The sequence below is a fragment of the Plecotus auritus genome (assembly GCF_963455305.1).
Source record: "Plecotus auritus genome assembly, chromosome: 3".
Classification (NCBI taxonomy): domain Eukaryota; kingdom Metazoa; phylum Chordata; class Mammalia; order Chiroptera; family Vespertilionidae; genus Plecotus; species Plecotus auritus.
Genome location: NC_137772.1, coordinates 202692738 through 202706274, shown reverse-complemented (window position 1 = coordinate 202706274; position 13537 = coordinate 202692738). Strand labels below are relative to the sequence as shown.

General features: G+C 42.3%; 1 protein-coding gene across 2 annotated transcripts in view; it reads right to left on the bottom strand.

The window, feature by feature from the left end:
- Window positions 1-13537, bottom strand: part of LRP6 (LDL receptor related protein 6) — a 149320-nt gene that overhangs the window by 76030 nt on the left and 59753 nt on the right. For both annotated transcript variants that reach the window (XM_080661452.1, XM_080661453.1), the window contains exon 3: window positions 5759-5956. In XM_080661452.1, the coding sequence (XP_080517578.1) occupies window positions 5759-5956 (198 nt within the window). The remainder of the gene's footprint in view (window positions 1-5758; window positions 5957-13537) is intronic.

Below are 13537 nucleotides of genomic sequence, written 5' to 3'. Positions count from 1 at the left end.
CTATTTTAGCAGATATCTAGAGGATGACTTGTAATCCTTCTGGTAGACGAAAGAAGCTGGCAGACATAACCTCCATCCTAGCTTACTCCAAACCTCTAGTATCTCCACAGATTCAGCTGTACACATATCTAGTGCCCCAGCTTTTGTCCATGCTGCCCAAGTGATGAGGCCCTGGACAGTCTGCCTCTGAAAGCCAGTAAGACTTATATCCACAAGTCCCTCAGGACTATAGCAAGTAATGAAGCAGTTCTTAATGGGTATAGAAGCAACCCCTTCTGCAGCTATATATCCATGCCCAACATAGAGGAGCAGGTAAAAAGCCCATCTCCAAATTTCTCCCTGGAAGGCCCTGGCTGTATACTTTTGCCGCTGCTGCTTGGGAGTCCAGCTTCCAATCAGCCTTCATTGAGGCTGCTAACCTCCACTTTGAAATGCATAACCAGTATTGGCACAACCTCAACTACTGGGAGCCAGCCACTAAAAACAAAGAAGGTAGTTTGGACAATTACAAAAGTCTGAGAGACAACCAAGAACTTAGGCCAGGCTGAATGATAAGGTTCATTTCCTAAACAAGATGACTCTGTCAAGATTGGGAGAGGTGTCTGTTTTATCTAATGTGCAGAAACCAAAGAGTCAAAGAAAATGAAGAAACAAGGAAATATATTCAAACAAAGAAAAACAAAACTTCAGAAACAAACCTTAATGAAACAGAGGTCCATGATTTACTTGATAAAGATTTCAAAATAAAAGTCATAAAGATGTTCACTGAGGTCAGGAGAACAATGAATGAACAAAGTGAAAATTTCAAGAAAGAGATAAAAAAAATAAGAAAGTATCATACAGCAAGATCACAGAGCTGAAGAATACAATAACTGATGTGAAAACTTCAAATAGAAGGGTACAAAAGCACAATAGATCAAATGTAAGGAAGGAACAGCAAACTCCAAGTCAAGGCAGTGAAAGTCACCAAAGCAGAGAGGCTAAAAAAATTAGGTGAAGATAGCCCAAGGGCCTTATGGCACACCATAAAGTGGACTATAACTTGCAAGATAAGGGTCCCAGAAGGAGAGGCTAGAGAGAAAGTGGCAGAAATATTAATGGAAGAAAATGGCTAAAAATTTCCCTAACCTGGAAGAAAAAAATAGACATCCAGAAAGTTCCAAAAACTATTAATTCAAAAGGTAACACAACAAAACACATTATAATTAAACTAAAGGCCCAGTGCAGGGATTCGTGCACCAGTGGGGTCCCTCGGCCTAGCCTGCGGGATTGGATCGAAACCAGCTCTCCAATATCCCCCAAGGGGTCCCAGATTGCGAGAGGGCACAGGCCAGGCCGAGGGACCCTTCCAGTGCACAATCGGAGGCCAGGGAGGGATGCAAGAGGTTGGCCAGCCAGGAAGGAACTGCGGAGCTCCAGGGCATGTCCGGCTGTCTAGCTTAGTCCGGATTGGCTGGACCCCAGCAGCAAACTAACCTACCAGTCTGAGCGTCTGCCCCCTGGTGGTCAGTGCACATCATAGCGACTGGTCAATCAGTCGACTGTCTGCCCCCTGGTGGTCAGTGTACGTCATTGCGAGCAGTTGAGTGGCCTTAGCATATCATTAGCATATTATGCTTTGACCAGACACTTAGCATATTAAGCTTTTATTAAATAGGATTGTCCAAAGTTAAAGAGACTCTTTAAATCAGCAAGAGAAAAACAACTTATTTCTCACAAGGGAACCCCCACAAAGCTACCAACAGAGTTTTTAGCAGAAATGTTACAGACCAGGAAAGAGTGGCACAATATATTCAAAGTGCTGAAAGACAAAAACTGCCAAACAAAAATATAGTAAGTACTTATTTAACATCTCTGATAGGTTCTGCAACTTCAAGTGAAATGACATCTAATGAAACAAATTTTACCACAGGCTAGGTGACATAAACAAGAGTTAAGTTCCTATGGTATCTCATCAATGTTATAATGAAACCACATTAAAAGAAATTATTCAAGGACCTGCTGTACTCTACCCAGCAAGCAAAAGCTAAACGTGTTAATCACAATTCGATCAGCCTTACAAGAAACATTAAAGGAACTTCTTGAAGCTGAAACAAAAGAACACTAATTAGTAACAGAAAAACATATAAAAATTTAAATTTCACTGGTAAAGACAAATACATGGTTAAATTCAGAATACTCTAATGTTGGAATAGTGGTGGGTAAATGTGTTAAAAGACAAAAGTAATAAAAAATAAGTACAATGTTATTGTTAATGAATACGCAAGGTATAACATCAGAAACATTAATGTGGGGGAGAGTAAAAGCATAGAACTTAAGTATGCATTCAAAGTTAAGTTGTTATTAGCTTAAATTACTGCTATAAATAAGATATTCCTTACAATAACCTTAAGTGGGACTTAATCTTGATACTTCTGTTTCTCATGTTTATGTAAAATTAGTTTTCTTGAACTTTTATAAAAAAGTGGTGGTCAAGGTAGTTTTTCTCACTTTATAGGATTCAGTCTTCTGTTGCTTTCATGTAATATTAAAGACAATGGTAGCTTCCTTTCTGAGATCTCCAGCTATTCCTCTATCTTTATTGAACTTTCTCTTTCCCTTCCCTTTCGTACCTTTTAATTTTCCCTAGTCTTCTCAATTTTGATGATACTATTCTATTCTATTTTGTTTCCACTAAGTTTGGTATCCTGCTCTGGTAGAGAACTCTAGCAGGTCCATTTCAACAATTCTTTGGAGCCAAACTGCTCTATCCTTTTCTGTCTTTACCATGGAAACACTGTACTTGCCTGATATTAGAGTGGGCAACCCCCACCCTCTCATTTCAGCTGCTGCTCTTAATATAGTCCACCACATTGTCTAGTAAATCATTGAGGCTATTTTGGAGGTCTCCTACATTTAAGTTCAATGAAACACCCTATATAATGCACCCTCCCCGCACTTATTCTTGCACAGATAGTAATACTATGGAGGTCTGTAGCTATTAGTGGTCTGCTCTTCCTTACTTGCTTTTATTTCTGGATGCTTGACGTTAATTTATGATATGTTTTTGGATTTGCTATCTAGTTTCATTGGTTTTTGTATGGCTTTCTGAAGGGAGTCAAAAAAACTATGACATGGCCACATTCAACTCCTAGTGCCCCTATCAAAGCCAAATGTTAAGTTAAAACACAACAATCCTATATAATAAAGAATATGCAAATTAACCCTCACGCCCTCACAAGATGGCTGCCTAAGACCAGGCCAGCAGGGGGTTTAGTGAGGGATGACCAAATGACTAAACAAGCAGGCTGTGTGGGGCGACCAGGCCAGCAGGGGGGTTAGTGAGAGATGACCAAACGAGTGAACAGCAGGCTGCGTGGGGCGATCAGGTCGGCAGGGGGGCCATGAGGAGCTACCAGGCTGGCAGGGGGGAAGTTGGGGTGACCAGGCTGGCAGGGTGGAGCAGTTAGGGGTGACCAGGCCAGCAGAGGGGGTTAGATGGGGATGACCAGGCTGGAAGGGGGGCAGTAAGAGACGACCAGGCCAGCAGGAGCGGGGGGGGCAATTAGGGGCAACCAGGCTGGCAGGGGGGATGCAGTTGGGGGTGACCAGGCCAGCAGGGGGGGCAGTTAGGGGCGACCAGGCAGGCAGGCAGGTGAGCGATTAGGAGCCAGTGGTCCAGAATTGTGAGAGGGATGTCTGACTGCCTGTTTAGGCCCGATCCTGGGGATCAGACATCCCCCGAGGGGTCCCGGATAGGAGAGGGTGCAGGCTGAGATGAGGAGACACCCCCCCCCCAGGCTGTGCATGAATTTTGTGCACCGGGCCTCTAGTTATCTTACATATAAAAGCCAAGCGACCAGAACGACCAGAATAACCGGTGGCTATGACACGCACTGCGGCAGCCAACCAGCCTGATCCAGGCCCCGACTGCCCCCCTCCCCCAGGCTGGCCCGGGCCAGCCCAGCCCGGCCCGGGCCAGCCCAGCCCGGCCCCCAATCGGCCCCCAACACTACTATCATGGGCGGGGCCGGCTGGCCAACTGCCCACGGCCCCTCTCCCGGCCGGCCCTGACCCCGATTGCCCCCTTGCAACCCTGATCAGGGCAGGCCAGCCAGACCCCACCCGTGCACAAATTCGTGCACCAGGCCTCTAGTGTTTTTATATTCATCATATACTTATAACTTTTTTAACATTTATTCCAACTAGAGGCCCTGTGCACGAATTCATGCACCAGTGGGGTCCCTCAGCCTGGCCTGTGGGATCAGGCCAAAACCAGCTCTCCAACATCCCCCAAGGGGTCCCAGATTGCGAGAGGGCACAGGCCAGGACAAGGTACCCCACCGGTGCACGATCGGGGCTGGGGAGGGATGTGGGAGGTTGGTCAGCCAGAGAGAGACCATGGGAGGGCTCCAGGGCATGTCCGGCCCATCTCACTCAGTCTGGATCGGCCAGACCCCAGCAGCAAGCTAATCTACCAGTCTGAGCATCTGCCCCCCGTTGGTCAGTGCACAACATAGTGACTGATCGACTGCTCCCTGGTGGTCAGAGCATGTCATAGCGAGCAAATGAGCGGCCTTAGCATATCAACAGCATATTACACTTTGATTGGTTGAACAGCCAACCAGACGACTAGACACTTAGCATATTAGGCTTTTATTATATAGGATTGTTTTTAAACCACCTTGGCGTACATTATTTCATTCGTTTTTTTAAACAAGGCAAAAAATACTCTAATTCCATGACTATAAAAACATTACCTTAATAAATTATTTAAATCTTTCCTGGTTTTCAATACTTTTAAATGCTTACTGATTCATCATTCAGATAATTTACAAATGCTTACTCTGAAAAATTCCTTCAACTCTACCTAAGGCTCCCTAGATTTTTGTTGGAGTCTTAGAATGAGACCATTAGAAACCTAAATAATCATTCAAACACAAGAACGTAAATAGGAAGTGTTATAAAAATCTGAACATGAAAAAAATAAAATCTGAACATGATCAGAGTAGAAATTCCATGTTTATGTATTGTAACTGTCTCCCTTGATTACTGGGTGTAGTACATATGCACTAGATTTTCTCCTAGTCCAGGAGTCAGCAAACTACAGCCCACTGATGCACTACATGTGTTGTAAATAAAGTCTTGCTGGAACATAGCCATGCCCACTCCCTTATGTATTATCTATAGCTGCCTTCACACCAGCAGAGGTAAATAGTTGCAAGAGAAGTCATACATAACCCACAAAGCCTAAAATATTTACTAACTAGCCCTTTATAGAAAAAGTTTATTTACCACTGTCCAATGTGGAGATTTACTAAATGAGCTTCCATATGCAATTCCTAGGGGGCCTATGGGTAATTCTGAGTAGGATAACTCTGTTGTATTGGGTGTCCAGCACATTGTAAAATGTTTAGCATGCCCCCCAGGAGCTACAATGCTAGTAGCACTCCCGGGCCTCGTGTTAATCAAAATTCCCCGTCCATTTCCAAACACTCTTGGAGAGAGAAGTGCTATCTCTGGTTGAGAACTACTGGAGAAGTAAATTACCTCAGAGTAAAGAAGGAGAAAATATAGTTCATAAATTCTAAATGCTACCAACAGATGAGAAATACAGTTACCTTTTGAGAACAAACTGAAAGTACATTATTCTTCCTCTTTGGTACAGCAAAAAATACACTAATTTCTTCTTAATAAAGTTAGGCTTTATAATTTAATCACTATATCAAGACATGGTATTTAATTAAAGGTTAAAAGTAAATTTATAAGGCAATCTTACCGATTTGTTCCATCCAGATTTGATTTGTGAATGAAATTAAGTTTTGCATCTGCCCAATAAAGCTTTCGTTCCTCATAATCCAAAGTCAATCCATTTGGCCAGTAAATTTCAGTGTTTATTATAACGAAGCGACTTGAACCATCCATTCCAGCACGCTCTATCTTTGGTACTTCTCCCCAGTCTGTCCAGTATATGAATCTAAAAATCACATAAACAATAAACACATGACATAAGCAGGTTCACATCCAAGTATTTCATAATTATAACTATTAGATAAAGAAAACTCAAGAACACTCAAAACACCAGAAATTATCAAAATTTTAATAATCTACTTGGTAATAACTGATTGAGGCAAGCATAATAAAGGATGCAAAAAACATGTGATCAAAGTTTACTGGGAAAAATAATGTTTACACTATCTTAATATATCTTCCCACATTACTTATTAATGACAAAGGGGAAAAGGATAACTTTAGAGAAAATAAGCTTGGTGGGCACCACCTTAATCACATCACTTAAGTTAACATCATTAATAAGAGAACAAACTGGCATTATATAGGTGATGCACTGGAACGGTCATACCATCTTTTATATAGATCTCTTACACAGTATTCCTGCCCCAAAATGCACATCCTGAACAAATTTATGAAAATAACAGAGAAGCAAATTGAGGAACATTCTGAAAAAAACAATATCGAGTCATGAAAGTCAAAGAAATGCTAAGGAATCATTCAAGGATATTAAAGGAAAATAAAGAAAAATGGTAACTACATTATTACGTGCATGATTCTAAATTGGTTGAGGAAATGCTATAAAGACACTATTGGGAAACCTAAAAAATCTGATGGACTGTCAAATTATATCATAGAAATTTACTAAAGTTAATTTCATATATATGATCATTGTACTATGGTTAGAGTATACAAAATTTCATTGTGCTATTTTTACTTCTATAGATGTGAATATTTTTCAAAAAACATGGAGTCTGGCCCATGTGGCTTAGTGGTAATGTGTCTCACCGAAAGGTCACACATTTGATTCCTGGTCAAGGGCATGTACCTGGGTTGCAGATTCGTTTCCCAGCTCCAGTTGGGGTGCCTGCGGAAGGCAACCAATCGACCTGTCTCTCACATTGCTGTTTCACTCTCTCTGTCTCTCTCTCTCCTTCCTTCTCTCTACTCTTTCAAAATTCAATAGAAAAAATATCATCAGGTGAGAATTCACAAAGAAAAAAAAAAAAAAGGAAATCTTAATAGTCTCATTCCAGAGGGGAAAAACATTTGCCCTTGATTTAAAGGCAAAACTCTTAATATGTTATATTTCAATCAAAAGCATTTTTTAAAAGTTAAATGAGGTACTATGAGCTAGACATGAAGTACTCAATAAATGTGTTTAAATGCAACTGAAATTCAGGTATAACTTTTACTCAAAAAATAGGTGAGCCCGGCTGGCGTGACTCAGTGGTAAGCATCAACCTATGAACCAGGAGGTCATGGTTCAATTTCCAGTCAGGGCACATGCCCAGGTTGCAGGCTTGATCCCCAATGCGGCAGATGAATGATACTCTCTCATCACTGATGTTTCTATCTCTCTCTCCCTCTCTGAATTCAATAAAAATATATTTTTTTAAAAAGGTGGAGCCCTAGCCAGTTTGGTTCAGTTGATAGAGCATCAACCTGCAGACTGAAGGGTCCCAGGTTCGATTCCGGCCAAGGGCACATGCCTGGCTTGCGGGCTTGATCCCCAGTAGGGGGCGTGCAGGAGGCAGCCAATCAATGATTCTTTCTCATCATTGATGTTTCTATCTCTCTATCCCTCTCCCTTCCTCTCTAAAATCAATAAAAATATATTTTTTTAAAAAAATAGGTGGAATGGTAATACTGGAATGATTCTACTTATGCTTACTGGTATTTAATATGAAGTGCTTACTCAAATGATAGGAAGAGAATCAGGTGGGGAATAAACATACTTTCTAACTACAAGGTATTATGCTAACAGCTTTCCACATTATCTCACTTAAGCCTTACAGCAACATTATGAAATAATAGAGGCCCAGTGCATGAAATACGTGCACTTGGGGTGGGGGTGCCTCAGCCCGGCCTGTACCCTATCACAGGCCGGGACCTCTCGGGGGATGTCCACCTGCTGGCTTAAGCCCGATCCCATAGTGGGCCTAAACGGGCAGTCAGACATCCCTCTTGCAGTCCAGGACCCCTCGCTCCTTACCACCCATCTGCTCGCTGCTCCTTACCACTCGGCTTGCTGCTTCTTAAGCACTGCTGCGGAGGCAGGAGAGGTTCCCGCTACTGCCGCTGCGCTCGCCAGCCATGAACCCGGCTTCTGAATGAGCAGCGCACCCCCCACTGTGGGAGCACACAGACCACCAGGGGGCAGCTCCTGCATTCAGCGTCTGCCCCCTGGTGGTCAGTGCACATCATAGCGACCAGTCGTTATGCTGTAACCATTACTTAAGCTTTTATTATATAGACTAGAGGCCCAGTGCACGAAATTAATGCACGGGGGGAGGGGTGTTCCCCTCAGCCCAGACAGCACCCTCTCCAATCCAGGACCCCTCGGGGGATGTCCGATTGCTGGTCTAGACGGGCAATCGGATATCCCTCTCACAATCCTGGACCGCTGGCTCCTAATCGCTCACCTGCCTGCCTGCCTGGTCGCCCCTAACTGCCCCCCCTGCCGGCCTGGTCACCCCAATTGCCCCCCCCCCCGCCAGCCTAGTCGCCCCTCACTGCCCCTCCTGCCAGCCTAATCGCCCCCAACTGCCCCCCCCCGCCAGCCTGACTGCCCCCTATTGCCCCCCCACCGGCCTGGTCACCTCTTACTGCCCACCCCCCGCCAGCCTGGTTGCCCTCAACTGCCCCCCCTACCAGCCTGGTCACCCCCAACTGTCCCCCCTGCTGGCCTGGTCACCCCCAACTGCCCCTCCTGCCAGCCTGGTTGCCCCTCACGGCCCCCCGACCAGCCTGGTCACCCCACGCAGCCTGGTTTGTTCAGTCATTTGGTCGTCCCTCACTAACCCCCCTGCCAGCCTGGTCGCCCCACGCAGCCTGCTTGTTTAGTTTTTTGTCATCCCTCACTAACGCCCCTGCCAGCCTGGTTGCCCCACACAGCCTGCTTGTTCAGTCATTTGGTCATCCCTCGGGCAGGCCCTGAGTGGCTGGACAGCCACCATCTGAGGCTTGCCTGTGCCTCAGGCCAGCCCTGGGCAGCAGGGGGGCTGAGGGGACTGGGCCAAAAAGATTGGCAGTTAACTGGCCCTGAAAGAGGGGACTGCCTTTATTTGGAGCACTTAATGGAATATTGTCAAAAACAAGAGTGCTCTCTCTCAGTGGCAAACAATCCCAGCAATAGTGGTCGGGAAAGACAACAAAATGACACACCAGACAGAAATTTAATAGGGAGATCCTTGGTGGTCAGGAAGGCTATTGCATGCACAAGGCTGCTTCTGCTCAAGAGACACTAGAGAGATCAACCGCTGAATGTAGGACAAATTTTAAAATTCCTAAAATCTGAAAACATTCCCCAAACCACAAACAGATTCAAAGAAAAATGATGAAACAATTATTGGCTCAAGGCATTTAGGAACAACCTCTAATCAATCATTAGCAGACCACTAAAATACAGTGCCCAGGGATAATCCCTAGAAAGACAGGCATAAAAAATATTTTTTTAAGAAAAAAGCTGCAGCCCTTCAGTAAGAGAAAAATTTCCTTCAAATATTTTCTTTGAAATTCCAAATTGTAGCCTTCAGTCTCTTCTATAGCTTTGCTGGAGAAGCAGTCTCTAAAGTAATTTTCTTGTTTTGGTTTGGGTGGGTTCTTTTTGTGTGTGGTTTTTTTGGTTGTTTTTTTTGTTGTTGTTGTTTTCTTTGTGTGTGTGTTTTTTTTTGTTTTTTTTTGCTGGCCTTTACTAAGTCTAATAAACTTTTAGGGTGGGGGGGTGAGGTTGAGCAGTGATTTCAAAAGCAGACATTGAGAGGAAAACACATTCAAAAGAATTAGTTGAAGCAAGTCATTAAACAAATAAAAACAATAGCAAAGCAACAAGCCAGGGAGGGCTCAGAATCCATATATGCTATAAGGACATCAATTACCTGTCTGAAGGTATTTACCTCAAAATCTCCACTGCAACTGAAACAAGGACATTAGGGTCTGGGTTTTGCCACTCTGACAAACCAAGAAAAGGACGAGGTGGAGATGGAAGAGAAGGAAGCAAAGGTGGCAACAGCAGCAACAAGGACCACAAGCAATCCATTCCCGTGAGGTTGAGGGCAATAATAATAACGCCTAATACAGTTTTAAATAGTTCATCCTTCTTTAATCCATACAGTTTTACAAAAAAAGCACTGGCAGCAGTTTTAGGGCTATCTGTTGCCTCAAGTCATTGAGAGAGTACAAACAGTGGTGAATATACCACCTTACATTGGTGCCCTCACAGTCCCAGGTCAGTGAGGGAACCACCACCACCAACAATCACCAACAGATTTAGAGTGTTGTTCCGGACTACAGATTCCAAGCCTGGTTCTTCTACCATTTAAGAAATCCTATGTGTAACCCAATATAAGCTTTCAAAATATTTTTTTCTGTTTAAATTAGAGGAATTTTTATTGCTTAAAACTATGAATACTAACACACATTTTAGACAGAAACAGCATACCAAAGCATTACTTTAAAAGTTTTAATATACCCACCGAAATACAAAGGATTGTTAAAAAATACTACGAACAACTCTATTCCAACAAACTGGACAACCTGGAGGAAATGGACATATTCCTAGAAAAATATAACCTTCCAAAACTCAATCAGGAAGAATCTAAACAGCTCAACATGCCAGTAACTATGGAAGAAATTGAAGCAGTCATCAAAGAGCTTCCGGCAAACAAAAGCCCGGGGCCAGACGGCTTCACAGGAGAGTTCTACCAAACATTCAAGGAAGAACTAAAACCTATCCTCCTCAGACTATTCCAAAAAATTCAAGAGGAAGGAACACTTCCAAGCTCCTTCTATGAAGCCAGCATCACCCTAATACCAAAACCAGATAAAGACAACACAATGAAAGAGAATTATAGGCCAATATCCCTCATGAATGTAGATGCCAAAATCCTCAACAAAATTCTAGCAAATAGGATCCAGCAGTACATCAGAAAGATCATACACCATGACCAAGTAGGGTTTATCCCAGGAATGCAAGGATGGTTCAATATCCGCAAATCAATAAATGTGATACATCACATAAACAAATTGAGACATAAAAATCACATAGTCATATCAATTGATGCAGAAAAAGCATTTGACAAAATCCAACACCCTTTCTTGATAAAAACTCTCAACAAGGTGGGAATAGAAGGATCATACCTCAACATCATAAAAGCTATATATGATAAACCCACAGCTAACATCATACTCAATGGGCAAAAACTAAAACCATTTCCCCTAAGAACAGGAACAAGACAGGGATGCCCACTCTCACCACTCCTGTTTGACATAGTACTGGAAGTATTAGCCACTGCAATTAGACAAGAAGAAGAAATAAAAGGCATCCAAATTGGAAAAGAAGAAGTAAAGCTGTCCTTATTTGCAGATGACATGATATTGTACATAAAAAACCCGAAAGACTCCATCAAAAAACTAACAGACTTAATAAATGAATTCGGCAATGTAGCAGGATACAAAATTAACACCAAGAAATCTATGGCATTTCTATACACCAACAATGAACTTACAGAAAGAGAGACTAAAAAAGCAATCCCATTTTCCATCGCACCAAAAAAATTAAGATACTTAGGAATAAACCTAACCAAGGAGGTAAAAGACCTATATGCGGAAAACTACAGGACACTGAAAAAAGAGATAGAGGAAGATGTAAACAGATGGAAGAACATACCATGTTCATGGATTGGTAGAATCAACATCATTAAAATGTCCATACTACCCAAAGCAATCTATAGATTCAATGCACTCCCCATTAAAATACCAACGGCGTATTTCACAGACCTAGAAAGAACTCTCCAAAAATTCATCTGGAATAAAAAAAGACCCCGAATAGCCACAGCAATCCTGAGAAAGAAGAATAAAGTAGGAGGGATCTCAATACCAGATTTCAAGCTGTATTACAAAGCCACTGTCATCAAAACAGCCTGGTACTGGCACAAGAACAGACATATAGATCAATGGAACAGAATAGAGAATCCAGATATCGACCCAAACCAATATGCGCATTTAATATTTGACAAAGGAGGCATGAGCATACAATGGAGTCAAGACAGTCTCTTTAATAAATGGTGTTGGGAAAATTGGACAGATACATGCAAAAAAATGAAACTAGATCACCAACTTACACCATACACAAAAATAAACTCAAAATGGGTACAGGACTTAAATATAAGACGGGAAACCATAAAAATACTAGAGGAATCCACAGGCAGCAAAATCTCAGACATATGCCAAAAGAACTTTTTCAGTGATACTGCCCCTAGGGCAATGGAAGCCAAACAGAAAATAAACAAATGGGACTACATCAAAATAAAAAGCTTTTGCACAGCAAAAGAAACCATCAACAAAACAACAAGAAACCCCACTGTATGGGAGAACATATTTGCAAATGGTATCACTGATAAAGGTTTAATTTCCAACATCTACAGGCAGCTTATACAACTTAATAAAAGGAAGATAAATGATCCAATAAAAAAATGGGCAACGGACCTAAATAGAAGCTTTTCGAAAGAAGACAGAAGGAAGGCCAAGAGACACATGAAAACATGCTCAAAGTCACTAATTATCCGAGAGATGCAAATCAAAACAACAATGCGATACCATCTCACACCTGTCAGAATGGCTATCATCAACAAATCAACAAACGACAAGTGTTGGCGAGGATGCGGAGAAAAAGGAACCCTCGTGCACTGCTGGTGGGAATGCAGACTGGTGCAGCCACTGTGGAGAACAGTATGGAGTTTCCTCAAAAAACTGAAAATGGAACTCCCATTTGACCCAGTAATCCCACTCCTAGGAATATATCCTAAGAAACCAGAAACACCAATCAGAAAGGATATATGCACCCCTATGTTCATAGCAGCACAATTTACAATAGCTAAGATTTGGAAACAGCCTAGGTGCCCATCAGCAGATGACTGGATCAGAAAACTATGGTACATCTACACAATGGAATACTATGCTGCCGTAAAAAAGAAGGAATTACTACCATTTGTAGGCACTTGGATGGAATTAGAGAACATTATGCTAAGTGAAATAAGCCAGTCAATGAAAGAAAAATACCACATGATCCCACTCATTTGGGGATAATGAAAAACATTATAAACTGATGAACAAAAAGATAGTTACAGAGGCAGTAAAGCATCAAACAGACTGTCAAATTACAGTGGTAAGGTTAGGGAGAGGTGGGGGAAATAAGAGATCAACTGAAGGACTTATATGCATGTATATAAGAGTAACCAACGGATGCAAAACATTGGGGGGTGAGGGCATGTATGGGAGTGGGGTGGGGGTGGGGGGCAATGGTAAGATATGTACACATATAATACCTTAATAAAAATTTGAAAAAATAAAAATAAAAAAATAAAAGTTTTAATATAAGTCACTTCAACTCTTTTGTTCTAGCAATGCCTCATATCTTAAAACTCCTGCCACCCCACCATCTTACAAATGGCATGCTTCAAAAGTCTCACAGCTCTTCCCTCAATCTACTGTGACTCCTTCTCATTAAGGGCCAATGTCAACATTCATGAGAACGACTGGTAGAAAA